At 42.7% G+C, this 26,930-nt stretch overlaps 1 protein-coding gene and 1 long non-coding RNA gene across 3 annotated transcripts in view; one reads left to right on the plus strand and one right to left on the minus strand.

The window, feature by feature from the left end:
• The window catches only part of DYNC2LI1 (dynein cytoplasmic 2 light intermediate chain 1), a 56,928-nt gene that overhangs the window by 23,675 nt on the left and 6,323 nt on the right, over positions 1 to 26,930 (plus strand). For both annotated transcript variants that reach the window (XM_067565065.1, XM_067565064.1), the window contains 4 exons: positions 3,122 to 3,198; positions 3,605 to 3,675; positions 4,100 to 4,197; positions 12,213 to 12,305. In XM_067565065.1, the coding sequence (XP_067421166.1) occupies positions 3,122 to 3,198; positions 3,605 to 3,675; positions 4,100 to 4,197; positions 12,213 to 12,305 (339 nt within the window). The remainder of the gene's footprint in view (positions 1 to 3,121; positions 3,199 to 3,604; positions 3,676 to 4,099; positions 4,198 to 12,212; positions 12,306 to 26,930) is intronic.
• On the minus strand, positions 6,681 to 8,598 carry LOC137164112 (uncharacterized). Its single transcript, XR_010922947.1, has 3 exons — positions 8,506 to 8,598; positions 7,381 to 7,433; positions 6,681 to 6,860 (listed from the first exon to the last, which is right to left on the minus strand). It is a non-coding gene; the product is annotated as an uncharacterized lncRNA (long non-coding RNA).

Below are 26,930 nucleotides of genomic sequence, written 5' to 3' on the forward strand. Positions count from 1 at the left end.
TTAAATTAGTGTTTGGTGATTTCTCAATCAGTATTAATAATTTCAAATACTAATAATTCCAACAAGCGCAGACAACCCAGCTATGCCAGGAGGCATTTCGCCTCTGGGACTTATTCATAACCAATTCAATAAATCTCAGCGCTGCTTACCTTCCAGGAAAGAGGACATGTTGCAGATCAATTGACCAGGACCTTCTCTATCACTACAAGTCGTCTTAACACCTGGACATTGCCAGATCCATCTTCCAACTCTGAGTGACTCCCCAAATGGACCTGTTTGCAATAAAGTCCAACAGAAAGTGCTATTAGTTTTGTTCCTGGGGAGGGCTAAGCCAGGCTCATTGACAGGTGCATTTCTGTTTTCTGCTACCCTGGAAGGACCCGCTCCTGTGTGACTTCCCTCTGATTCACTTGCTGCCCAGAGTCTTGTTCAGAGTCAAACAAGACCATACTCATCTCATCCTTATAGCACCAGCGTGGCCTTGACAACAGTGGTTCTTGGCCCTATTCACCTTGTCAGCCAAGCCTCCACTGTCTCTCCTGCTAGATCCAGATGTTATTTTTCAGTACCATAGTTGCCTGCTCCATCCCAACCTACAGACCTCCAACTGACAGCATGGATCAGTGGTTCTCAACCCGTGGCCTGTGAGCTGCTTGCGGCCCAATCAGCACACAGCTGTGGCCCATGTGTCATCCTCAGGGCCATACAGGTAGCATATATATTGTGTGGATGCAGTCCACATAACACAGAGAGCTGCATATGCGGCCCACAATGGTAAATAGGTTAAGAACCACCGGCGTGGATGCTTCATGGTTAATGCTTTTGGAGAGATCCTGTTCTAAGGATGTCCAGGAAGTGCTTCTGAACAGTAGAAAATCCTCAGCTACGGCACTTACCTGGCTAAATGGAAGCACTTCTCTGTTTGCTCCCAGGAAAAGGTCATATCCCCAGAGCATGCACCCCTGAACCTCATTCTGGGTTATCTTCTATACCTAAAAAAAATCAGAGTTTGGTGATTAGCTCTATAAGAGTACATCTGACAGCTATCACAGTTTTCCATATCTCGGTGGCTAGTAGATCCCTTTTCTCCAACTGCATTGTTACCAGATTCCTTAAAGGGCTTGATCAGATTGTACCCACATGTGCAAAATCCTGTCTGTCCTTGGGATCTGAACTTGGTCATAGCAAAGTTCATGGGACCACCATTTGAACTTGCAACTTGCTCTCTCTTCCATCTGTCTATGAAGGTAGCATTTTTAATTGCCATTACCTCAACCAGAAGGGTGGGCGAGTTGAGAGCCCTAGTGTCAAAGCCTTCCTTTACAATTTTCCATAAAGATAAACTTTATCTCTCCCTCCCAAAATTTTTCACAAAGGTAATCTCTAAAGTTCTTGTTAACCAGGCAATCTATTTGCCAATGTTCTTCCCAAAACCCTATGTACATAGAGATGAAGAGAGACTTCATTCATTGGATGTGAGAAGGGTTTTAGCTTTCTACCTGGAGCATACTAACTTCTTTAGATCCTCCCCGCAGTTGTTTATTGTGGTTGTGGGCACGGGCAAGGGCCAACCAGTTTTCACTCAGAGAAATCCATCCTGGATCTCTGTGCATACATACATGCTACCATTTGGCTAAAGTATTGGCTCGTTCTACTAGAGCACAGGCAACTTCCGCTGCTTTTTTGGTACAAGTGCTGATCATAGACATTTGTAAAGCAGCAGCTTGATCATCAATTCACAATTTTGCTTCTTATTATTCCATTTCCCATCAGTCCATTGATGAGGTCAATTTTGGATGGGTTGTTCTATAGTCATTGTTCAGGTAGACTCCAAACCCACCTCTATGTTTTTCCGCTTGTCAATCACCTACAGTGGAATGGACATGTGCAAACACTCAAAGAAAGAATCGTTATCTAGTTTTCTGTAGCTGTTGTTCCTCGATAGGTGTAGTACATGTGCCTTCCATGGCCCCTCCTCCGTCCCCTCTTTATCGGAATCAGTGCATGTGGTGACAGAGGGCTCTTGAATTAGTCCAGTGGGTATCGCTGAAGCAAAAAGTTCTCAGAAATCTGGGAATGAGGCATGCATATACCTACAGCTGAATGTAACACATCTTGAAAAACAACAGTTACAGCAAGGTAGTTAACAGTTTCTTCTCTTCATTAGGAACAGGATTTGACCCTGGGAGATATAATTTTGCTGCTGAAAAATAAGTCGGAAGCTGAGAGACGATGCTGCTTGAAAAAACATTTTTGGAGCCCTCTTCCAAGTAATTTGTACCATCAGCCCTTATCCTGCCACTGACTATATAACTGCTTTTTATCATGTGATTTAATTTAAATCCCAAGAGAACATATTTATAGTTTTGGTTTTTTTTACATTACAGCTCTGAGTATTCATGGTATTCTGGGCAATTTTTAATGTAGTTTAGAAATTTAATAATTTATTAGTCTTTTGCAAAAAGTCTGTCTCTCTTAGTTTAAACTGTATAAATCAAAAGCGTGAGCACATACAATATTACAAAATTCCATCTTCTGTTCTTTCTTGAATGTTGATTTTCATTTTGTCTTTCTTGACATCTGTAGTCACTGACAAATACAATATTCCCTTAAACTAGATGACCTCCTGAGGTCCCTTCCAACCCTAATCTTCTGTGATTCTATGATGATTAAACAGAGTGGGCCAGATTTGGATGTCAAACACCAGTGTAAATTGGGAGTAACTCTGATGAAGCCAATTAATTTACACTACTGTAACTGAGCTCTGGTCTACACTAGGAATTTATGTTGGTATACCTATATCTCTGAGGGGTGTGAAAAATCCACATCCAAAAGACATAGCTATACCAACCTAACCTGCAGTGTAGACAGCACTAGGTTCTCGGCGAGGTGGATTACCCAAATTCACAGAAGAATCCCTCCCATCAGCATAGGTAGGGTCTACAATGAAGTGCTACAGTGGTGAAAATGTGCTGCAATAGCATTTTAAGTGTAGAAAAGTCCTGACATTAGACTCTGGCCCAGTTTCTTTGACTAATCCTCACTTCCACAAAACAAAATTTGTGTTACAAATATCTGTGACGAAAGAGCATAATGTACTGTATTATTTGATTTCTTTTAGTTTACCAGCAAATCTGAGGCCCTCCTACTGAAAGCCCGTATTCTTATTAATCATTTGGCATTTGGCTTTGACAGAAGGTAACAACTGCTCTCACCTACTATTGACACCTTTGCATAGAGTTTATTGGTGGCTATTTGTAAACATCTTTTCAAAGCTATGTTTTCAGCCCAAAAGTCATCAAAATATATTTTCTCCAAATATGCCATCTATGAAGGATTCTCACTCTTGAATTCTTACTCTTGGGTCTTGGAAGGTTAGCACAAGGCAGATGGAACTTCCTGTGTTCTTAAGGATTTTTGGTCCCTAAGGAGAGTAGTAGTGGGTAGAAACACAAGCCACCACCAACCACCCTTTTCCATGTTTTTTATGCGTATCTGTATTTGGAGCCAAATATAAAGCTCAGCCTTGGCCTATGTAATGTAACTATTTGACAGGCATTTAATTATTAATATGAACTTGGTTTCTTTTTTTTTATCTGTTTAGTAAATCCATATCAGTGGATCAGAATAAACCATTGTTTATCCCAGCAGGATTGGATTCTCTAAATCAAATAGGTTGGTGAACTTCTTGTCCAACATTTTTATTGCTCAAAGAGCTTATTAAAATGAGTGGAACTCATTGCTACATGACATTATTGAGGCAAACATCTTAGGAAATTTAAAAGATTAGAATTTTATATGACTCGGAATGGCCTCTGCAGTTACACTAGTAAGGATAAAAAATATAAGGGTTTTTTGGTCTTCATTGTTCTAGTTGTAAATTAATAAGTGGTTTGGGTCAAGAAGAAAATACCCCATTGTATAGTTTTATATAGTTAGCTTCATGATAGAGGATTTTTACCTTCTTTGAACTTATCTGCCACTTGTCACAGTTGAGGACAGAATACTATGCTAGAAGGACTGTTGGCTTGACATGTTATGATAATTTCAGTATTGTGACAATATCTGATGTCGTTCTATATCATGCTGTGATCTTTAGGACCACCACCAGCCTCTGACAGTGATATTGGAAAACTGCATGCACATACACCTGTGGATTTGTGGAAAAAAATATTTGAGAAGACGTTTCCACCCAAGGTATGTTTTTTTATTTTTGCTGCACAGCTTCTCTCTTCATTCAGAACAGATGAGTAATGCCTCGCATCTGTGGAATTCAGAGGCAGTCCAGTGCTGTTGCTGGAAATTTCAGGGCTAAAGCTCTGCTCCTCAGCTCAGGCCATCAGAATTTCTGCCTCTGGCAGCAGAACCAGTTGGCAGTTTGATTTCTTCTGACCACTTTATTTCATAATTTAATTTGTATTTGCTTTTATGCAGTAGTGACTTAATTTCAACTTCTAAGTCCTCATTCCCTTTCCTAAGAAGCAATGGAGCATTGAGGCTTTAATCCTCTGATTTATCTGAAACAGCATCCCTCAAACAGGTTTCCCTCATCCTCCCCGCCAACCACCCCACAGCAGTAAAGAAGCTCTACAAGCACTGAGTCAAATTGAAGACATGCTATAGGCAGCTTTGCTGGAGCCCCCCAGGGTGAACTATGCCCTGCTGCCATAAGCCATGAGTCCTCGCTCTGCCAGTGCATGGGGTTTTGAGTTGGACCAGTATGCATGGCGTTTTCAGTTTGACTGGCTTCACTCCTGGCCCAAAATAGCAACTCCACCATGGCAAGCATTGACCAGGAGCATGAGAATTCCCAAGGAGATGCAGACTCCTTGTAGCCTGCTATGTGGTAAGTCTGGCAAACTCCAGAGATTTCAGGTCCCTTCGTAAGTTTTCCCTTTGTAAATCAAGATGGGATAGTTTTTCTAAAAGATTTGCTGTAGGAATTATTTGGGAGAAATTCTGTGCCCTGTGTTATACTGGGGTTCAGACTAGATGATCACAATAGTCCCTTCTGGCTTCAGAATCCATGAATAAGGAAGTAATTAATATTGTTAAGGAGCAAGTGGTGTAAAAATCAAGGGATACACCTCTTTTCTTCTGCCTTCCCATCCTGAGGGATTGTTTGCTAGGTCTTTTTTCCTATACTGGGCTCTCAAACAGTGTTGTGTATCAGGGTCACTGCCCTTCTCCCACCCTGCAGCATGCTGGGCATATAGAAACACCGCTTATATCTGAGATGTCCTGTCCCAAGAAACAGTGTAATGAGAATTGTGCCTGTCTGGTTTTCAGTCCATGGGCCGTCACTCGGCCAGGGAAAGTGGCTCAGCATCTGAAGGATGGGAATAGGTTTCTCTCCACCTCTCCATAGGCTGGCTTCTCATTAAAGCATAGGATTCACTCCAGGCAGTCTCTTCCAAAAAAGAGCACAATAGGACTCAATTCCTCATGCAGCTTCACCATCCTGGAATTACTGGGGGATAAGTCAGTAATCTTCCATGTTCACAGAGATTTAAAGCCTCATTTAAAGACCAAAGTGATAGTCGGTCTCTCCTAGAGTACTCAGATGGGTGCTAGTCATCCTGGGGAAGCAGGTGGGCTTTCATTCAGGGTCCAAGTGCAATCTAGTGAGCTATTTCCACAATCAGGTATTTGTCCCAGTATCTCTTCTCAGTTAAATAGTCCCCAGATCAGGTTGGTTAGCATGCTACATCCTTACTATAAACAACCAGGGAAAATTCCTTACACATGCTAGCAAAATCCTCTCCCAGATAGGAAGCCAGTGACTCACAAGGAACTCATTAATACCCGTAATAGTAATAAATATCTTTCTCATCAAGTGGAATGAGGTATACATTTCCCATATTCACCTCCTTGTGAGGACACATCATAAAATCCAGATAGGTACTTCTGTTAAAACAAAGTGTTAAACTAAGACATAGGCCCCTTCAGAAGGAGACTTCCTTCCAAAATATCCCATAGACCATAAGAGTGAGGAAAGTACAATAAAATTTCAAAGCCTTATCTAGTCATTCAGGCCACAAGTATTCCCCATATTTAATAAGGAAAACTTATTTCATGGTAAGCAGGTGGCTTGTCATCTAGGGATATGATCCTCGTTTGAGTGCAAGAGATCTTGGATTCACATTCCGGTCAAATCCTTGCAGTAGTATGCAAAATGTCTTTATCTGGTGATTTTTCTTGGTGTTATTTGTGACAAGAACAATGGCTCCTAATTCAATGACTACAAAGAAACCATATTTACACTCAGATAGAAAACAGTTATTCCAACAGATACTGTATGCATCCAGACTTACAGGTGTGAGGCTTGTTGGGGAAATACAAAAAGAAGTAATTGAGAAATCAGGGATCTCACCATCAAAGTCAGCATAGCAATCTGTTAATCACTACCCACACCAAAGGTATTCAAGAAGAGACTATTCCACTACTAAAAATAATATATATATGGAACCGAAGCTTCCAACGAAAACTTAAACACAGTTACTTCACAAATCAACAAAATTCTCAGCAGGGGAAAGATAAAATGAGTATTTGTATATAAGAACCTACAATTCTCTAAAAAAAAATCTTCCTTTTGATCTACCCTCTGCAACCAGAGTTCTAAGAATGGCTCGTAATAGTCACAGCAAAGATCAGATTGCAAATTATACACCTATATTTGTTCACAAATAGCATCCCAGTCAGTGCTCTGTGTTGTCTGTCAGACATTTTTGCAGCACTGCCTGTCCGGGCCATGAATACACAGTGGATGTCTCACGGCGCTGTTGGCGTTTCAGTGTGGCCGCCTCCTCAGTTCCTTCTCAGCCATCCCCGGCCTGAGACAGATCTCCACACTGCTGTCCCTGACAGCAAAACAAACACAGATAGTTTAGATTTAGAATTATTTTAAACATAGGCTTTAGTCATAGATAGGTTAGTTTTAGAATAAGGCATAGATCTTAGTTAAATAGTTTAAAAAAAAAAAAAAACTTTCACAATCATTAGATAGCTCCTTTACTACAAGGAAACATTGATCTAAAATACCTGGGTCCCCAGGTTTCAAATGATGTGGCTCTTGTAGATATGTGATCCTGTCTCAGGTGGCCACTTTTTTGTGTTAGGTGCCTCAGGGAAGGACACATTGGATCAAAGTGCAGTCATTGCACCAATCTAAAGGCTAGGGGGCCAGGCGCGATAGAGACCTCTGCCAGAAGCTTATCCTAATGGAAAAATCCCTTAAGCCCACCTTAGAACCTGACTCCAATGGGAAAAAGGACAAGGACATGGCTCATTCCTCCACAAAATTGAGGAAAAGATCTTGCGTGACAGAGGCGCGCCCAAAAGGAAGCGGTCTCTGGCCAGGTCTTTGTCCTTCATGCTTACCACATCACAGGTGAGCACATCTGATGCTCCGGGGACCTTTGGCACTCTCCGCACTGAAAAACCAAAATGGTGCTGAGTTACAAACCAGAACCTGCCATGGCACCATCGACACCAGCAAAAATGGTACTGAGACCGATTGTAGCACTGATGCCACCACCTTCAATACTATCATCATCAGCACTGACTGAGATGGCACCAATGAAAGCCAAACACAAATCCACAGCACCACCCACTGTGTTGACGGACAATCACATTGACACCAACAGTACTGAAACAATGACTTCAACAACACCGGACAGATAATGGTATTTCATCTCCCAAACATGCATCGCACTCACTACTCTTTGGTACTGACACATCACCTGAACATACGGCATCGCAGTATCCATTTTCTCCCATCACTACTCCTCTTTCAAGTGATAGGGAAGATAACATACAAGAGGGTGCCTTTTCATCGCACCACTCACACCCAGTCAGACACGAATCAATATCATCCATGAAGTCAAGGTTCCGACTTGACAAACTAATGAGGGAATGATTCAGACAAATGGGAAGGTTTCCCCACGTGCCATTCCCCATGCAATGGCCTCAGGGGACCTTTGGGCTGCTTACAGAGCAGAGCTTAGCTGCCCTATAACACCTTCCAGGAGCAAAAGAAGATCATCCCCAACATCACCAGTGCTAGAACCATCAGAGATACAGGAAGACACACTAGATGAGATAGATGAAGGAACACAGAACGTCACCTCGCCATCCCATAACTCATCATCATCATCTTACGAGGCCATAATGCCACCACCGCCTACCATAGCTAATGATTTCAAGCAATTCCAGGAACTGTTTAAATGGGTGGCCCTAAGCCAAGAAATACTTTTAGAAGAAGTCGAAGAAAATCAGCACAAACTTCTCCAGATATTACATGCATCAACCAACATGAAAATTGCACTATCAAACAGCCACAATATAAGTCCACACCACAGAACAAGGACTGCAAGAGAATGGACCTATTTGGTCACAAAGTGTACTCATCTGCAACCTTGCAATTTAGAGTGGCTAACTCCAATGCCCTGCTGGCAATTGATCATGACAACTATAGTAAACTTAATGAATTTACTAACTACTTACCAGAGTAAAAATAGGAACAGTTTAAATCTCTGAAAAAGGGTCAGTCGCCCGAACATCCTTGCAGGCTTCCCTCAACGTTGTAGACACAGCAGACCGAACAATGGCAACAGCTGTGGTCATGTGCTGTGCATTTTGGCTGCAGTCATCAGATATTCCAAAGGACCTGGAAACAAAGATAGAAGACCTACCTTTTGACAAGGAGAATTTTTTCTCCACAAAGACGGATGAAGTTCTCCATTTTATGAAGGACTGTAGACTGACACTGAGAACACTAGGAATCTTCACACCAGCTCTCAGGTGTAAGAGGTACCAGCCCTACCAGCAGAGAGAACCCTATTCATCAACAAAGATCTTTTGACACATATAGGAAAAAACAGAGACCCCAAAAAAGATGATCAGTTCCTATCCAAGCACCCTCCTCGCAAGCTTCCCAGATGAAGCAGTCATTTTGAAGCTTTGGTCGAGAATCTAAGGAACTTCCTCCCCCACTTCAGTGCCAACCATCTTTGGACACTGATTACACCCTCTTTACAGCACCTGAACATCAATTACTATGGACAGATGGGCCCTAGAGATCATACAAGTGGGCTACTCCATCTCTTTCACGTCTATACCACCCACCCAATCTTCCTCCTTGTCCCTTTTCAGGGACCCGTCTGACAAGCATCTACTATAACAAGAGGTGTGACACCTACTACAAGTAGGGGCAATAGAACAGGTCCTACCATAATACAAAGGGAAGGGATTCTTCTCCTACTATTTCTTAACACAGAAAAAATGTGGAGGTTGGAGACCAATACTGGATCTCAGAAAACTCAACAAATTCATCCATGTCCAAAAGTTCAAGATAGTCAGTCTAGAAACAGTAATTCCAGTGCTGGAACAGGGAGACTGGTTCCCAGCCCTTGACCTGCAAGATGGGTACTTTCATATTACAGTACACCCAGCACATCGGCAATTTTTTCATTTCACTGTGGGAGCAGAATATTATCAATACAAAGTACTGCTATTTGGCCTGTCCACTGCACCACAGGTCTTCTCCAAGACACTCGCAGTCGTAGTAGCATACTTGCGCAGAAGGAATAGTCATCTTCCCATACCTGGATGACTGCCTCTTAAGAAGCCCCATATGCTCAGAGGCACTACAAAATACACAGAGGGCCATCAACATCTTTCAAAGCCTAGAACTTCAAATAAATGAGCAGAAATCAACCACGGTACAACTCAACAACTGGAATTCATAGGGGCGCTCCTCGACTCTATAGAAGCACATGCATCACTACCGACACAAAGATTCCTTACAATAACAAATCTCATTTCAGAAATCATGAGTAGACCATACATCACAGCATGTATCTTCCTTCAGCTATTGGGACATATAGCAGCCATTACGTTCAGAGTACAAAATGAGAGATTATACGTGCGCTGCCTTAAGGATGGTTATACTCGATCTACATACCGAAAAGGCACAGCCTAAACAAACGACTGGTACTACCTCCCAAAATCAAAGCCTCTCTACACTGGTGGATGAAACGAGACATCTGCAATGCATACCATTCCAATGAGAGCAACTATCTGTGATAATAACAACAGACGCTTCACTAATTGGCTGAGGTGCCCACATGCAAAATCTTACCATCCAGGCTCAGTGGTCTCCAGCAGAGGCTCACTTGCCTTTCTTCTCAAATGGGAAATGACACAATTATATGCGTTCCCACCAATCCCACTACTCTCAAGAGTAGTACACAAAATTCGCCGTGACAGAGCGTCGGTCATACTCATCGCTCCAGCGTGGCCCAGACAACCTTGGTACCCTTACCTGATGAAAATGTCAATTTGTAATCCTCAGCAACTTCTGATGCAGAGACCTCTTGTCCCAAGACGGGTAGAACTCTCCATCCCAATCTAGACATGCTTCTCCTGATGGCTTGGTTCCTGCTTGGTTTCACCAACTAGAAACGAACTGCTCAGAACATGTGTTACTTAATAGTAGGAAACCATCTACATGAAAAACCTACATCCAAAAATGAAAAAGATGCTATACATGGTGCCAATCAAAATGCACAAACACACTTTCAGTACCCCTTCCATTAATCCTAGACTATTTACTGGAACTAAAAACAGCTGGTTTTTCCACAAGCTCCATTAAAAGTACACTTCACAGCCATTAACATGTTCCACCAAAAGATCAAAAGACTATCAGTATTCTCGCATCTGGTCACCAAACGTTTTCTAACCGGACTACAGAATATATACATCCAGAAAGTCATGAACCCACAGCAGCTTGGGATCTAAACATGGTACTAAAGGCTCTCACATGCCCTCCGTTCGATCCCCTAGCTACATGCTCACTTCTTCATCTATTGATGAAAGTAGCATTCTTAGTTGCAATTACTTCTGCTAGAAGGATAGGCAAAATAGGGGCCCTCATGGCACATCCCCAGTATTTTTTTAGATACAAAATCATTCTGAAACCTCACCCAAAATTTCTACCTAATATCATCATCCTTTCATACTAACCAGGTTATACACCTCCCTAAATTCCAGGGGTGGCCAAACTTGCTCGTGAGCCTCATGCAACTGTTTTACAGTTAAAGTGTGACTTGCAGAGCCTTCTATGCCGCCCCATTCTCTGCCTACCAAACTGGGGTGGAGAGCTTGAAGCATCTGTCCTGCGGCAGGGTGGTGGGGCTAGAGGATTCTGCCCAGTGGGAGGGAGATCATGGGGGATCAGTAAGTTTTGCCACCCCTGCTATATTCATCCCAAACCACATACAAATCAACAAGAAGCAGGCTGGCACACACTGGATGTCAGATGAGCACTGGCATTCTATTTAGATAGAACCATAGCATTCTGCAGATCACCAAGATTATTCGTATCAACCACTGAGTGATCCAAGGGATCCACAATATCCACTCAGACTCTCCAAATGGATATCAAATTGCATCCACCTTTGCTATGAACAATGCAAAGTAAAACTACCCACTCATATCAGAGTTTATGGCTCAGGGCAGTGGCAACCTCTGTCACCTTCCTGAGTAACGTACCTCAGTGGATGTTTGCAGAGTGGTAACATAGGCCTCTGAACACACATTCATAAAACATTATGCAATCACTCTCAACGTGGCCAACGACACACTATTAGGTTCTACAGTGTTAACATCAGTTACTAGAAACACTCTGAAGTTCCCCCCGTACACAACTGGACACTGCTCTACAGTCACCTGAAGTGAGCACCCACAGGGACAACACTCGAAGGAGAGAGGGTTACTTAACCTGTGCAGTAACTGAGGTTCTTTGAGATGAGTGTCCCTGTGAGTGCTCCACTACCCCTCCTCATCCCCCTTTACTTCGGAGCTGTAGCTAGAACTCCATGGTAAAGAAGGAACTGAGGAGTGGGCTGCATGAGTGGCTGTTGAAGCGCCAACGGCTCCCCAAGATAGCTGCTGCCCGTGTGTGGCCCAGTCAGGTACTGTTGCAAAAATCTCCAGTCGACAGTGACACCTGAAGTGGAGCACCCACAGGGACACACATCTCAAAGAACCTCAGTTACTGCACAGGGTGAGTAACCCTCTCTTTTCTTGCATGTATTTGCAAGGCTTGTATTATGTTCCTCAGAATCTTTACTAAATATTCTGTTAAAGCACTGAATGTTAAACTGTATAATTTTGTGGTTTTATCCTTTTTTCTTTTTTTTTAATTTCAGAGTACTAGTGACTTAAAAGATGTCAGTGACCCTGCCCAGGATCCACAATATGCTGAATATGACATTGATGCAATGCGAGCTCAGAAGAACCAGGTACATTATTATGTGGCTGTTCATGTTACTTCAATCAGTTGCCGCTAATACTCGTCAGCATTTCTCAGGCAGTTAGAGTGTATACCCATAGAAATCACTTTTGTCTTTTGAGAATCAAAATGAAACCATCTCACCCTGGTTGGTTGACTTTTTTCCTCTCTTCTCACTATTGGAATCTGATCATTAGACATTGTCTAAAAGTCCTGTGTCGTCTTGTTGGTTCAGACATGAACAGTTCATTCACTACCTTCCATAACCCCTCTTCAGATATGTTTCTAAAAGTATTGTTATCAGAAGAAAATTTTCTTTCAGCATAAGGAGGAGGAGAATCTGTTACCCTAGATCTGGGCTTCAATTCTGCCTGTTTTGGAGAAATGGGGAGATTGGTTGGAAACATTTGGGTTCACTGATCCCTCTTTTGTTAGGAAGGGTGAGATAAGGGAGGAAAATATATTGTGAAAAATTGCATGCTGGTTGTAAATTGAGACTAAAATGTTCATTTTCATTTATGTTGGTTTGCCTTGTAATAATTCTCAGGAGAGGATAGGTGTAGGGTAGGATTCTTCTCTGCCTTCACTTCATGCTCTTTAGTACAAGATCAGGAGCTAATAAAGTTATTTCTATCCAAGGTATGATTAAAGACGAGCCCTGCTCATCCTTCTGATTGGACATGTGTAACCAATCTGACAATACTCTGATTTTAAAAGGAGGGGTATACTGAGTGGGCACTTTCTGTGAGGGACCCTTGATTACAGAAATGGTTTCTCCTTTGGTCCATCCAAGCCCATTGAGGCTTTAGTTATAGAACGCAGAAAATGGTGTCAGGTTGTGTGTGTGAGGGGTACATATTTTTCATCTGCACTTTTTATTTTAAGTTGGTGCTTGTGAAGAGTACTTGATTGATAGTCTAGATGACTGAAGTTCTGCATTAACAGCACAGGGATTTGGCCATATAATCTTCTCCACTCTATCCTGACATTTTGAATAAATCCTGAATTACAGGAACCACTTGTAGGCACGAAAACGTAGTCCAGTCTGTTTCCCATTTATTCTTTAACATCTCTGTTGTGCATGCCAACAAGTTTGCCATTTGGATTTGATGATGTAGAAAACTGTCCACTAGAAACTGGCCTGAGACTATCAAGCTCATTTCCTATAGTTAGAGCTCCATGAAATTCTTTTCATTTTTTATAACTTTTTATTTTAATGTTTTTGGAATTTTGTTTTATTACCCCTGGGGAGATAAAACATAATTCTTGAAAAATTCATGTTGGGAAGGGGTGCCTGGAGAGTGAGCCCACCCTACACTCATCCCACAGCAGTGGCACCTGTCCCACAGGACTGGCCCCAACTTTCCTCTGTGGATGCTGTGACCTGGATCTGCCTGCCCTGAGTGGCGCTATGATCGCATGTGTCAGGTTACAACACTTAGGGAGCCAAGCCCAGTCCTGCAAGATAGGAGTCACAGGGTGAGTTTTTAATTTGATGTCATTTGTTACATTCTTTTTCATTTTATATTGGTTTTTTCACATTTGCGAAAAACATGGGACTCTGCCTATAGGACATGAAACCGCCATCAGGTGGTAACAAATTTTGGTTACCGTTAACATAGGCTGGCTTTGTATCCTATTACCAATATCCTGAGCTATCCAGTCCTACTCATTTGTTAGGGTCTGTTAAACCTAGAAAGCTCAGACCTTGCATAATATTTTCTGCTTGGGGATGGGGACATATCACTTGTCATTGTCATTTTTTATTTAGTAAAATTTCACATTTTGATTGTGAAAATAATGTGTTTCATGCAGTTCTGTTTACTACTTCACAAGGACACCTTATTGCTTATATGGGTGAAGACTGTTTCATCCATGTTAGGTACGTTCTTTGCACAGAACTAGACTAGGTTACTTGGTTTAAACTAGGTTACTTTGGTTTAAACAAAGTTTTATAACTGATCTAAGATGGTAGACGTGGAAGACCTTTGAAAGGCTATGACTATAAAAGCCTAGACATCACATAGTTTTTCCAGCCATCCCTCCTAAAATGAAAGGCATATTTACAGAAATGCACTGCAACTAATCTAAAGTAATCCCACATTTACTGTAATGTTTAATCTTTTAGCATGCTTGTAAAGATGAACCAAATGATTATATTAATACTGCTATCATAGTTTTATAGTGTTTACTTATTGCCTAGGAATAACCTGTAGTTAGATATGCACATTGCAGACTACCTCAGGTGTCCTAGGTTATTAAGGCAATTAACCTACAGTTACATGACCAAGGATGTGCATTTAAATCATACTATATGATACGAAAAATAAATGAGTTTGAAGAATTCCTTATGGACTATGAACTTACATATTATCTGTACTTAATTAATTGTTAACCCAATACCGTGACTGTATATGTCTGTTATGTTAACAGTTGTCTTAAGAGATCATTGCATACTGAAGCAATTTTTAATCTATATGCTAATATGGAATTTATAAGGTAATTTCATACTAAATATCTTTGCTTACAATTGTATTAAACTTGTTATATATAGTATTTTGAATCTAGTAAAACAAGGTACTGGTAGGTGTTGATTAAATCATACTGAACATTAATTTAAGCTAAAAAAGACTGTTTTAAAAAAAGACTACCATCTGTTTTTAAGGGCATTGGAAGTCAACGCAACTACTTTTAGTGGTACTATTACAAGAAAAATCTAGGCATTAAAATGAGAAGTGTCATTCAGAAGAAAATTACTTTTAGTTATCTGCAGCTGTTCCCTAAAATTTTCTCTTTATGTTCAGTTATAAGATTATTACTACATTTGCACAGTTTTTATAAAAATAACCTTTTATGATCTTTGAATTTCATTTGATGTTAAATGCAGTAAGATAGCAGTATACATCAAAAAGAAAACAATGCTCTGACTACATTCAATTTTTAAATGTCTGAGGATTTCCCATTACTACGTGAAAATGGGTACTGAAGACATTCCTGTGTTAACAGCAAAATATTATATGCTGTAGTAGTCTAATTTTCTTTCCTTTTAGATTCTTATATTCCATAAATTGTTGTTAAGTTATATCTTTTTAAGTACAGAGAGGAACATTTAGGCCTCGTCTATACTTAAAGGGAAATTCAGCGGCAGTCGACGGGAGTTACACAAACTGCACAGAGTAGCGGGCGTAACTTATGTCAACTTCCTAAATCCTCTTCTGTGCACCATCTCCACTACATTGCGCCAACAGGAACTGTGTACCTGTCGACGTAGCACTACACCTTTTGAGGAGATGGTTTAATTGAATTGACTTCTGGATCGATTGAGTGGGTCTGTGCTGGTGCTCAACGATCTGACAGTGGGGAATTTGTTGCCGTCAGTGAAGAGATACCCTTATACAAAAATGTATTACAGTGTAAAACAATGCTTTGTGTCTCTCAGAGAGTCGTTCCGATATTTTACTATAAGTTTGTTTTTCAGTTTAAATATACACCTTCATTTAAACACATTTATTTCAAATTATTTCATGTGCAACTTTGGACTCAGGGTGACAATCTGTTATTTCATTTTTCTTTAAAGCTTTGTAATATGATAAGCCATTACAACAAAATTTAGCCAGGACCATGTATACCCTTCTGTTGGTATGGCCCTTAGCTTAATGAAACCCCATTCCTGGTCAGGGCTTCTTGGTACTATTGTAATATAAATTATAGGTGGTATGTAGCACTACTTGTAGTTAAGATTATCCAACACTTTCAATTATAAGAAGCTATTTTCAACTACTTAAAATGTTACCAAATTTTAGCCATTCTGACTGAAATTTGCCTGCTCAGGCTGAATTTTTTTTTTCGAAAGTTTCAGCAGAAATGGTTAAACGGTTTTCTGCAATGATATTAGAGGAAAATATATTATTTTGCCATGTTAAGGAATTAGGTCTAGGAATTATTTAGAAGGTCTAGGGTAGGGCATTCATGCTGTGGAGAAGGAACTTGAAATTTGGCAAGGGAGAGGTCTTCATGGAGTCAAGGATGTACCTATTTGCCATGAAAAAATACCTAAATTTGATCAAGTTATAAGCCTTTGAAAAGTTGCAGTTCACACATACTTGGTAAAGACTTGATGAAGTTTAGATGCTAAATTTTCTGAAGAGCCCATTTGTAGTGACCTGGCCAGCTTCTACAAGTGTAGGGTGCATGCACCATCCCAATGAAGCAACTGAGCATGCTCCATCCTGGGTCTGCAGGGACTGAGCAGGACTTTCCCTGCAATTGGTGCTCTGGGCTACTGTGGCACCAGACATCAGAACAGAGTACCACAGTGCTCTCCTGTGCTTTCTGTTGGTGCCCAGGCAATGAAGTGAAGGTAGAAGCAGATTGATTGAGGGCATGACTACACTTTGAGATGGGGGCTGTAATACTTAGCAGGAAGAGACATACCATGCTAGCTCAATGAGCTAAAACCCAAGAGTCCTGGGTCTTCACATTCCTCTGCTGTTGCCTGTGAGCAAATAGCTGTGACAAAGTATGTCTCTCATACTCTTCTTGTTCCTGATTCATGTGTTTAGCCTACTATTGCTGCTAGTTACTCTGTTAGCTCAAGTGTGCTGTGAATCTACAGGTCCAAAATCCACTGATGATACAAGCTGCGGGAGGTGGAGGGGGTCATTATGGTTCCATGTGATTATATTTTGTTTTTTCAGGTTTTTTTCTGTTAACTTTTTATTTTTTTACACACACACACAAACTATACATCAGCTTCTCATAATATGTTAACCATTTGCTACCTAACCTTAACTATACTTGAAACATTTGATTGTAGATAATATGAATGATTAAAATATAAAGAAATTATTTGTATTACATAGTTTGCAAACAAAGTTTGTTTATAAAAACCCATTTAGTTTTAAATCCTATTGTGCTTTATCCTTATTTTATGTACTGAAAAATTGAAGAAAAAATGTATTAGAATAAGATAAAGAACAGATGCAAATATTAGAGGAAGGGGAAAGAGAAGAGGATGGAAGAAAGAGGGCAGAGATGAAGGATCATTTAATAGGATCATTCATATTCCTCCAGGAAAGCATCCCATATCTCTGAGAATTCATTTTAATTATGTTTATTTTTCCCCAAAGGAGAGTAGTGTCTGCCATCTATATAAATTGTTTGCTAACTGCATGACTAATGGGGTTAGGTTGAGCCTGATTGTTCTTAATGTCCTTAGGGAACACGATGCCAAGATATCTGAAATTTGTCAGTTGTCATCTAAATATCCCTATAGAAGAGCCACTTTCAGTGATATAATCTTGCAGCCAGAGAATTTACCAAAATTATCTATTGTTTGGGATAGATTGAGCCAGATTTTTAATAAATAAGAGAATGTCATTTGCATATAGAAGGATTTTTGTTTCTTGAGTCCCTGATTTAATTCCTTGAATACCTTGGGGTCCCCAAATTAATATTGGAAGTGATTCTAATGCTAGGTTGAACAGGAGAGGATAGAGGAAGCATCCCTGTCAGGTTCATCAAAACAGATCAAAGATGGCTGGGATACTGTACTGTTTGTTAGGATACAAGCGTTGGGATTGGCATATAACAGCTTTATCAGTGAAATAAAATAAAGGATTTCCCCTCCCATATGTATTTAGGATTAAAAACAGATATTGCAAGTTCATTCTGTTAAAGGCTTTCTCTCTATCGAGTGAAATGATTGCATGGGAATTTCTAAACTGCTGACGAAATGCCATAACATTAATCAGCTGATGCGTGTTGTCTGAACTCTGTCTTTTCTTAATAAATCCCAACTAATGCCATGAACCATATCATTCATTACTTTTTCAAGACTCTTAGCCAGTATTTTTAAAGTATTTTATATCAGTATTGATTAAAGAAATGGATCTAGCTGTTATATTTTTGTTCATCCTTACCCAGTTTAAGTAGTACAGTAATTAGGGCTTCCTTCATAGTAGGAGGTAAGGTATCTTTCTTTAAGGAATCTTCATAAATGTATAACAGCATAGGAGTCAGAATTTCCTTGAAACTTTTATAGAATTTTAGCAATACACCAACAGGGCCAGGCATCTTGCTCGGACTCATTTACTCCATGACTTTGATTTGTTCCTCTGATTGCAAGGAAGAGGCCATCCTGGGCCATTACTGTGCTGAGACTTGTGAGATATAACAAAATTACTCAGTTCTTCTGGGTCAGATGGTGAATCATTATTGTATAGAGTCTAGTAGAATTTCAAAAATTAATCATTGATCTCTTTTTGATTAATAATAACCTACCCTTGTCCTGATTTAAGTGGTACTTTTTGGGACCTTTGACCTCTCATTTTGATCTGTATGTGAACATTTTCCCTGCTCTCTCCCCTGACTCCCAGCATGTTTATTTGAGCCTAATAAGAGCAAATTTGGCTTGTGCTGAAGTAAGTCTATTTACTTTACTTCAGTAATTAATTTTTTATAGATTTTCTTGGGCAGGGTAGCTTGCACATTCTAAATCCATATCTTTAAGTTATTTGGTTAATTCCAGGAACTGGCTATCCCTCTTACTACCTTATGGGCAGAAAAAGGTTGTGCTCCTAATAAAAGCTTTTAGTGTATCCCATGGGGTGGATCGAGATAATTCTAGTGTCACATTTATTTAGATGAAAAAATGAATTTCTTCTGTGACTTAGTTCTAAAAATGTTTATCTTTCAAAAGAAAGGAATTCAGTCACCATCTTTTACAAGTTCAGTTTGTATTTGGAGGGGAAAATTGTCGTTTCACTGGTGTATGATCATGATAGACTTATTTTCATCAGTGAGCACTGAGGCCATCAGTTTTGGAGAAATCAGAGAAAAATCTATTCATGAATAGGTAGCTCAGGGGTTTCTTTAAATTAGGAAATTACATTAAAAAAAAACTACATATGCATTATGAGACAGACTTTAGTCACATGATGGCATACTATTTTTTCTCCAAGACACCGCCTTATTGAACAGGTAGTTGCTCAACATTTCTTTTAATTCTCCTCATTCAGTGTGTTGCCTCATGCCTTATCTACCACCTATCAATCAAGGTGAAGAAGGCAGCATGGAAGAGAGCTGTTCTGTTGGCATGTATAGCTTTTCTGTGGGTACTTCAAGATACCACAGTACAAGGGCTCACTGACGACACTATGACAATGTACTGTATCAACAAACAAGGAGGGACTTGCTCATAGACTATAAGGTCAGAAGGGACCCTTGTGATCATCTAGTCTGACCTCCTGCATAATGCAGGCCACAGACCTTCACCCACCCATTCCTGTGGGTGTACCAGGTGGCAGTTCACCTTTGGGTGCATCGATCTTCAAGTCACACCAGTATCCCTTCATCTTCCCGGGCTAAAGGACACCCTAGCAAACCATCAGCCAACAGTACCTGGAGAACCACAGATGGTCGTTCAAGGACTGCATTCTTCAAGACATCTTCTGCAAGTAAATGTAAGGAATGAGGGCCTATAAGCTTTACCTGGAATCAACTAGCTAACCTCAGCAGAAAGTCCTAATGTCCAAATCACCTGATTGAGAGGCATTGCCAGGACTACTTTTAAGCCCAGCAGTTGCACTTGGCCAGTAGCTGCAGCCCAGATCCCCTGCTTCGTTTCTGGTGCCTCGTTCCTGATCCTTGGCTCTGGTGTCTAGTTTCTAGTTCTGGCTCTGATCCCTGATTCCTGACCCCAGCTGTGACCTTCAGCTCTGACTCCTGGTTCCTGACCTTGGCTCCAACCATTATGCCTGACCACCACTGCTCCAATACAAGACCTGACCGCTCATGCCCCAGTCCATGAGAATTTGAGCAGCCCAACAAAAATGGAGGTACAGAAGTGGAGTAGGAATGGGTCAGTTACTGGAATGGATCTCACTAAGGCCAGCATCTCCCTGTCAGAGATCATGGGTGCCCTATAGACACAGGTAGACACCCTGAAGGCACAGGCTGTCACCTGTTGGTGACTCCCCCCTTCGGGAACTTATAATTCTCCTGCTGGACAAGTTTGGCAGTGACCACAGCCAGTTCTGTGGTTTTATGAGCCAGCTCCTATTCTTGATGCACCCATAGTCTTTCCCCAATGATCAGTTTTGGGTGGGATTTATCATTAGTCTGCTGACCAGGAAGACATTGGGTTGGCCTTCCTGCTCCTGGAGAAATCTAGCCTTCTCCTGAACCACTTTGAGGACTTTATTCAAGCCATGGCTGTAATTTTTTACGACATGAGATGTGTGCACACAGCTGAGGCTATACTCCAGACCGACAGCAGGGCCACGGACTAGTTGCTAATTATGCTGCTGAGTTTCAGTGTCTGGTAGTTGACACTGCATCAAATAAGCTGTGCAGCTGTACCACCACTAGCTCATCCTCAGAAATGAGCTTGAAGATGAGCTGGTGCAAATAGAGCCCTGGTCGGTCTGGATGCCTTGATTGAGCTCAGTATTAAGATTGATGGCATCCTGATGGAAAACCGCCTAGAAAGAAAGTCAACATCCCAACCCACGCCAGTCTTGCCAGGTCCGGTCTGCCGACCCCTGGTGCCCCTTTCACAGTCTAAATCCATATAGCTTGGCCAAGCCTTGCCCCATCTGTCTGAAGCAGAGTGGCACTGAGCAGTGGGCCTGTACTGTGGGGAACTGGGACACTTCATGTGAAATTGCCCTGTGAAAGCCACATCTGCTTTTCTGGTCAGGAAATGGTAAACCCCAGTCCTGATAGAAGAGTGCAGGCTGGGCTGGAGTCTTCCCCCTTGCTCCAGTACTTTATGTTGACACGGGTCCACTAGAACTTTGAGAATAGCTAATCACACACTGACATCCCTCCAACTCCTGCTGCTTCTCTGGTACCCTGCTATGTTGTAGGCTCTAGTGGACTGGTGCTTCAAGTACTTTCACAGATCTGGAGCTTACCCAAACACATAATATTCTGATCCAGCTCAAGACTCTTCCTGACTTTATGGAGGTCATTGATGGATTGCTCCTCTTTGAGCCCAGTCACCCGCCAAACAGCCTTCTTAGTCATCACATGTCAAGGTCACCATGGAGTCTTCCAGTTCAGTTTGATCCTTGTACCACATTCTCCAGTAGTACTTAGCATCCCATGGCTCATCATCTGTAATTCACTTATCTATTGACAGACTAGAATGGTTCATTTTAATTCACTATACTTCTGGCTATCTTGTCTTCCAGAATCTGGCTGCAGGTCAGAGAGCTCTCAGTTTCCTCCAAGACACCCCAAGACCAAGGGAGTTAGTCTTATAAGAAGGCTGGCAGCCTCCACTACTCTCCCAACTGCTTTGGGAAAACCCAGCAAGTATCAGGCTTTCCATGTGTGTTCAATAATAAAAGGCTGACGTCTTGCCACTGCATCGCAGCTACAGCTGCTCCCTTTAGGGCGAATGTATTCCCTCTTGAGCCCAGAGCTATAAATTCTCCAGAATGGTCTCAAGGAGAACTTTCAAAAGGAGTTCATCTGTCCTCCTGGCCAAGGCTCCTATCTTCTTTGTAATTAAGAAGGATGACTCTCTATATTCTTGTGTAGACTACCAAGCATTAAATAAGGTTACCATCTGGAACTGATATCCCTTACCCATTATTAGTGAGCTCTTTGAAAGACTGTGCTTTCCTGGGTCATCTTCATGCTGGACCTTCACAGAACCTATAATCTAGTTCAGATCTAAAAAGGAGACAACTGGAAGATCACTTTCCATACCAGGTACAGGCATTTTTAATACCTGGTCTTTCCTTTTGGTGTGTGCAACCTTCAGCAACCTTTCAACACTTAATTAATGATACCTTCAGACACATGTTGGACCAATTTGTGGTCATTTATCATGATGATATCGTCCCTTTTTCCCAAGAATCAGGATCTTCATGGCCAACATGCTCCATGTCTTAGAAAGACTCCGGCAAATCCATCTGTACGTGAAGCTTGAGAAATGCAAGTTCAACTGGGACACAGTTGAATTCCTAGAGACTAGCTATCAACCTGTGCAAGGTGGCAGGCATAGCTGACTGGGAGGCTCCAAAGGCTCCAAACTTTGCCATAGGCATGGTGTTGTCCCAGATAGGGGGCTCCAGCAGTCAGCTTCACCCTTGTGCCTCTTACTCCCGTGGAAAAGATTTCAGCAGAAAAAAAATTAACATCTGAGACAAGGAATTATTGGCAGTCAAGATGGTGTTGGGAAAATGGCATCACCTCCTGGAAGGAGCTCAGTTCCCAGTCTAGATTCTCATGGAGTACATGAACCTAGAGTACCTCCAGTCAGCGCCAGATCCACTGATCTCTCTTTTTTGCCCAATTTGTCTTTGTTGTAATCGATTGCTCAGGTGCTAGTAATGTGAAAATAGATCTCCTGTCCCGCAAAGAGAAGTACATTGAGCCTGGCAAGGAACTTCCCTCCATAGTCTTTAAAAGGTCCAACTTTATCAATGGGTCATTTGACAGCAATCTCATGTCATCCATCCATTCTCAGCTGCCCCTTGACCTCTTTGTGACCATGATCTGCCAGACCTGGATAATGCAGATGCCCAGTCTGGCTCTGAACTCAGGCTGCAGGCGCGCCTCCATCATAAGGATTGTATTTATGTTCCAGAAGGTCAGCCTAGACTGCGGGTCCTGAAATTATGTCATAACATGCCGCTCGCTTGTTACTTTAGCAAATCCAAGATGTGGGATCTGATATTGCAGAGTTTCTGGTGACCTGATCTAGAGGCATGCATCACAGAGTATGTAAGGACTCATGATCTTTGGTCACAAATCAAGAGCCCATGCTCAAAACTGCTTGGACTTCTCCAGCCTTTGCCCTTTCCCCCTCAACCCTGGTCTACTGAATCTATAGGCTTTTATTTTGGAGCTGCTCCACTGTCATGGGTGCACGGTGATCCAAGGATCTAACTTCCAAGTCAAACAGCACATTTTGTTTCATGTCGCTCCATCCTTACTGCCCCAGAAACAGCATGCCTTTTTCTGGTGAACATCTTCCACAACCGTGGGCTGCCAACTGGCATGTCAGCTGCCCTCAGTTTGTCTCCCTTTTTTGGTGGAAGAATGTCCCTCACCTCAATCTGCCTACCATCTTCAGACTAATAGGCAAACAGAATAAGTCAGCCAGATTCTAGAACAGTACCTATGTTGTTTCTTGAATTACCAACAAGGATGATTGGTTTTTTCTGATCCACTATGCAGAATTCATCTATAACAATGCAACCCTTGCCTCAACCCAACAAAGTCCGTTTTATGCAAACTACAGTTTTTCCTCCTAGGTTCCATCCTGATGTATCCACAAATGCCTTGGTACCTGCAGCTGCAGACTGTGCTATCCACTTGTGCCAAGTACACCAAGAGCTCAAGAAGCAATTGAGATTCAGAAAGGAAACTTACAAACATCATACTGAGCATATGTTCCAGCCCACCACCAGCTCCCATAACCATTTGGGGGCAGAAAGAATACTTAGACTGACAATGCCTTGACTCCCATGGAGTCATTAGGGAACATTCCAGTACCTGGTGGAATGGGAGAGCTGAAGTGAGAATGACCGATTGTGAGAACTGGTTGAAAACATCCACACCCTGGATCTGCTAGAGGATTTCCACTGGGTTCATCCTGACAAATCAGATACTAGGCCCCCTGGGAGGCATCCTCAAAGGTGTGGGGGGAGGTAGTGTCAGGAATGACAGGCTGTAACTGGGCCTGGGATCAGCTAGCTCACTGCAGCTGAAACGCTAATAGGCCAGATCACCTGATTAACTGGGCAGCATTAGCAGGGCTCGTAAGCCCAGCAGTGGCACTTGGCCAGTGGCTGCTCAATGCTTATGTCTACAGCTGTGGTTGCTCCTCTGCCTGCCTTGTTCCCAGCCTTGCTTCAGGATTATACCCAGCCTTGTTCCAGTCCACTCCAGCCTGCTCCTCTGCTTGGTTTCTGACTCCTGGTTCTTAACTCTAAGTTCGACCCTTGGCTCTGATTCCTGGTTTCCTGACTCTGGTACTGATTCTCAGTTTTGACTCCTGGAGCTTGACTCCAGTTCCAACCACTTGGCATGACTGCTGCTATTCTGACCACAAGACCTGATCCCCCTGTGCCCTGGTCTGTAATAGGGGGACCTAAGAATACACCTGTTCACATAGGACCTGAACAAGAAGCATCACAGAATCTGCTCATATGCTGATAAAGGGAAGAGATTCCCTATCTGGGTTGTAGAGAATCAGCAGTCCCCTTTAGGAGCTCCATTTGCTGCCGTCTTTGACTACCTGCTCACTTTACAGCATTCAGATCTCTCCAGTAGAGTACACTGTTGAGTGTCTCCACTCATCACCTGTTGGTGAAAGGCCATACTGTCTTCTCCTATCCAGTCATGGCTAGGTTTCTCAATGAGCTTGATCAAGTCTTCCTGACAGTCAGAGAGATCCCATGCTCCTGGTACTTCAACACTATTTTAACAGGTTTGATGGGTCCTCCCTTCACACAACTGGTGTTCTATTCTTTGTACGGTCTGTCTATGAAGACAGTGGCCATTACCTCAGCCAGAATAGGAGAGATTCAAATCTTTATGGTGTGGCCTCCCTAAACAGTATTGCACAAGGACAAAGTGACTGAGACTTCATCTACCTAAAGTAGTTTCTGACTTTCATCTTAATCAGATGATTCACCTACACGTCTTCTTCTCCAAGCCTAGACTATTTGGGGAGAAACAAAATTTCATACCTTGAACATTGTCAGGTTTGTCTCATACTATCTGGGCAGAAAGAAGCAGTTCAGGAATTCTTTGAGACTGTTCCTATAATTTTTGACAGAATGAAGGGGCAACTTCTCTCCGCTCAAAAGACTGTCAAAATGGGTTTTGAAATTTGTTAAGATGGACCTACTAGATGGGCCATTTGGATCTGCCTGGGCAGGTTAGGGCTAATTTCACCAGAGGCCAGGCAGCCCCTGTTGCATCTCTGCAAGGGATCCCAATTTCACAGATTTGTAAAGCTGCCATGTGGAGTTCTGTTCACACCTTCACTCAGCATTACTCCTTGGTAAGGGGCGCCTGGTCAAATGCTTGCTTTGGTGGAATTGTCCTGAAGTCATTATTCTGGTAGACGTCAATCATCTACCTCCAGGACATGAGTTAGTGCTTGTGAGTCACCAGATGTGGAATACATATGAACAATCACTCTAAAAACAAATGGTTACCCTACAGTAACTATAGTTCTTTGAGACGTTTTGTCCACATGTATTCCCCAACCCACCCTCCTTCCTTGCTACTATTGAATCATTGCCAGTTTGGATTCTGGAAGGGGCAGCAATAGAAATAGGGGCTTTGGGCGCCGCAACCACTCGGGGTCATCCGCAGCTTCCCTGCAGGGACCCTCTAAAGGGCCCAATGCCAAATGTCAATTTTGAGGGTGCACCTGAGAGTGGCACCCGTACCTTCTCGTGGATCCATTACTTCCGTTTGCGGAAAGGCTCAGACCCTACTACGCCGAGTGGCAGAGTATTACATCAGACCGCTGGGTCCTCCGCGTAGTTCTCAGGGGATATGCCCTTCAGTTTACGGCCTTCCCCCCGGACTCTCCCCCCACTCTGTCCCTCTTCAGGGACCCTTCTCACGAGCAACTCCTTTTGCAGGAGGTGAATTCCCTCCTCCTCCTCGGGGCTGTGGAAGCAGTCCCTCCACTAGGGGATTCTACTCCAGGTATTTTCTCATCCCCAAGGCAAAAGGGGGCCTGAGACCCATATTAGATCTCTGCCGTCTGAACAAGTTCATCAGGCGTCTCAGGTTTCGCATGGTTTACCTAGCCTCCATTATCCCTGCTCTGGATCCAGGAGATTGGTATGCCGCCCTTGACCTAAAGGATGCGTACTTCCACATTTCCATCCTTCCCAGGCACAGGTGCTTCCTCAGGTTTATGGTAGCTGGCTGCCATTACCAGTTCTCAGCCTTGCCCTTTGGCCTCTCGTTTGCCCCCAGGGTCTTTACAAAGTGCATGGCGGTGGTGGCGGCCCACCTGCGCCTCAGAGGGGTCCAGATCTTCCCCTACCTTGATGACTGGCTGATCCGGGGCAGGTCCGGGGCCGATGTGAGGAACAGCCTGGCACTCACCTGCGCGACATGCACCAGACTGGGGCTGCTCATAAACGAGCAGAAGTCCATTCTCACCCCGGTGCAGCGCATAGATTTCATCGGGGCCACCCTGGATGCCACTCAGGCCAGAGCCTTCCTCCCTCAGCCTTGCTTCGAGACGATGGCTGCCATAATCGACAAACTCCACAGGTCCTCCACAACGACAACTAGGCACTGCCTGCAGCTGTTAGGACACATGGCAGCCTGTACGTATGTGGTGAGGCTGGCTCGCCTCAAACTCAGGCCTCTTTAGGCGAGGTTAGCCTCAGTGTATGCACCAGCCAGGCACTCCTTGAACAGGATGGTCACGGTTCCCACACAGGTCCTGACCTCCCTGAACTGGTGGAGGACTCCCGGGGAAGTACTGAATGGGGTTCTGTTCCGAGATCTGGCCCCATCGGTCACCCTCATTATGGATGCTTCGGACGTGGGGTGAGGGGCCCACATCAGCACCAACCTGAGCACCCAGGGGCTCTGATCAGAGGAGGAGAAGTCTCCATATCAACGTCTGGGAGCT

Source organism: Emydura macquarii, unplaced genomic scaffold (assembly GCF_026122565.2).
Source record: "Emydura macquarii macquarii isolate MOO-44397 ecotype Brisbane River unplaced genomic scaffold, CSIRO-AGI_Emac_v2 contig_2676, whole genome shotgun sequence".
Classification (NCBI taxonomy): Eukaryota; Metazoa; Chordata; order Testudines; family Chelidae; genus Emydura; species Emydura macquarii.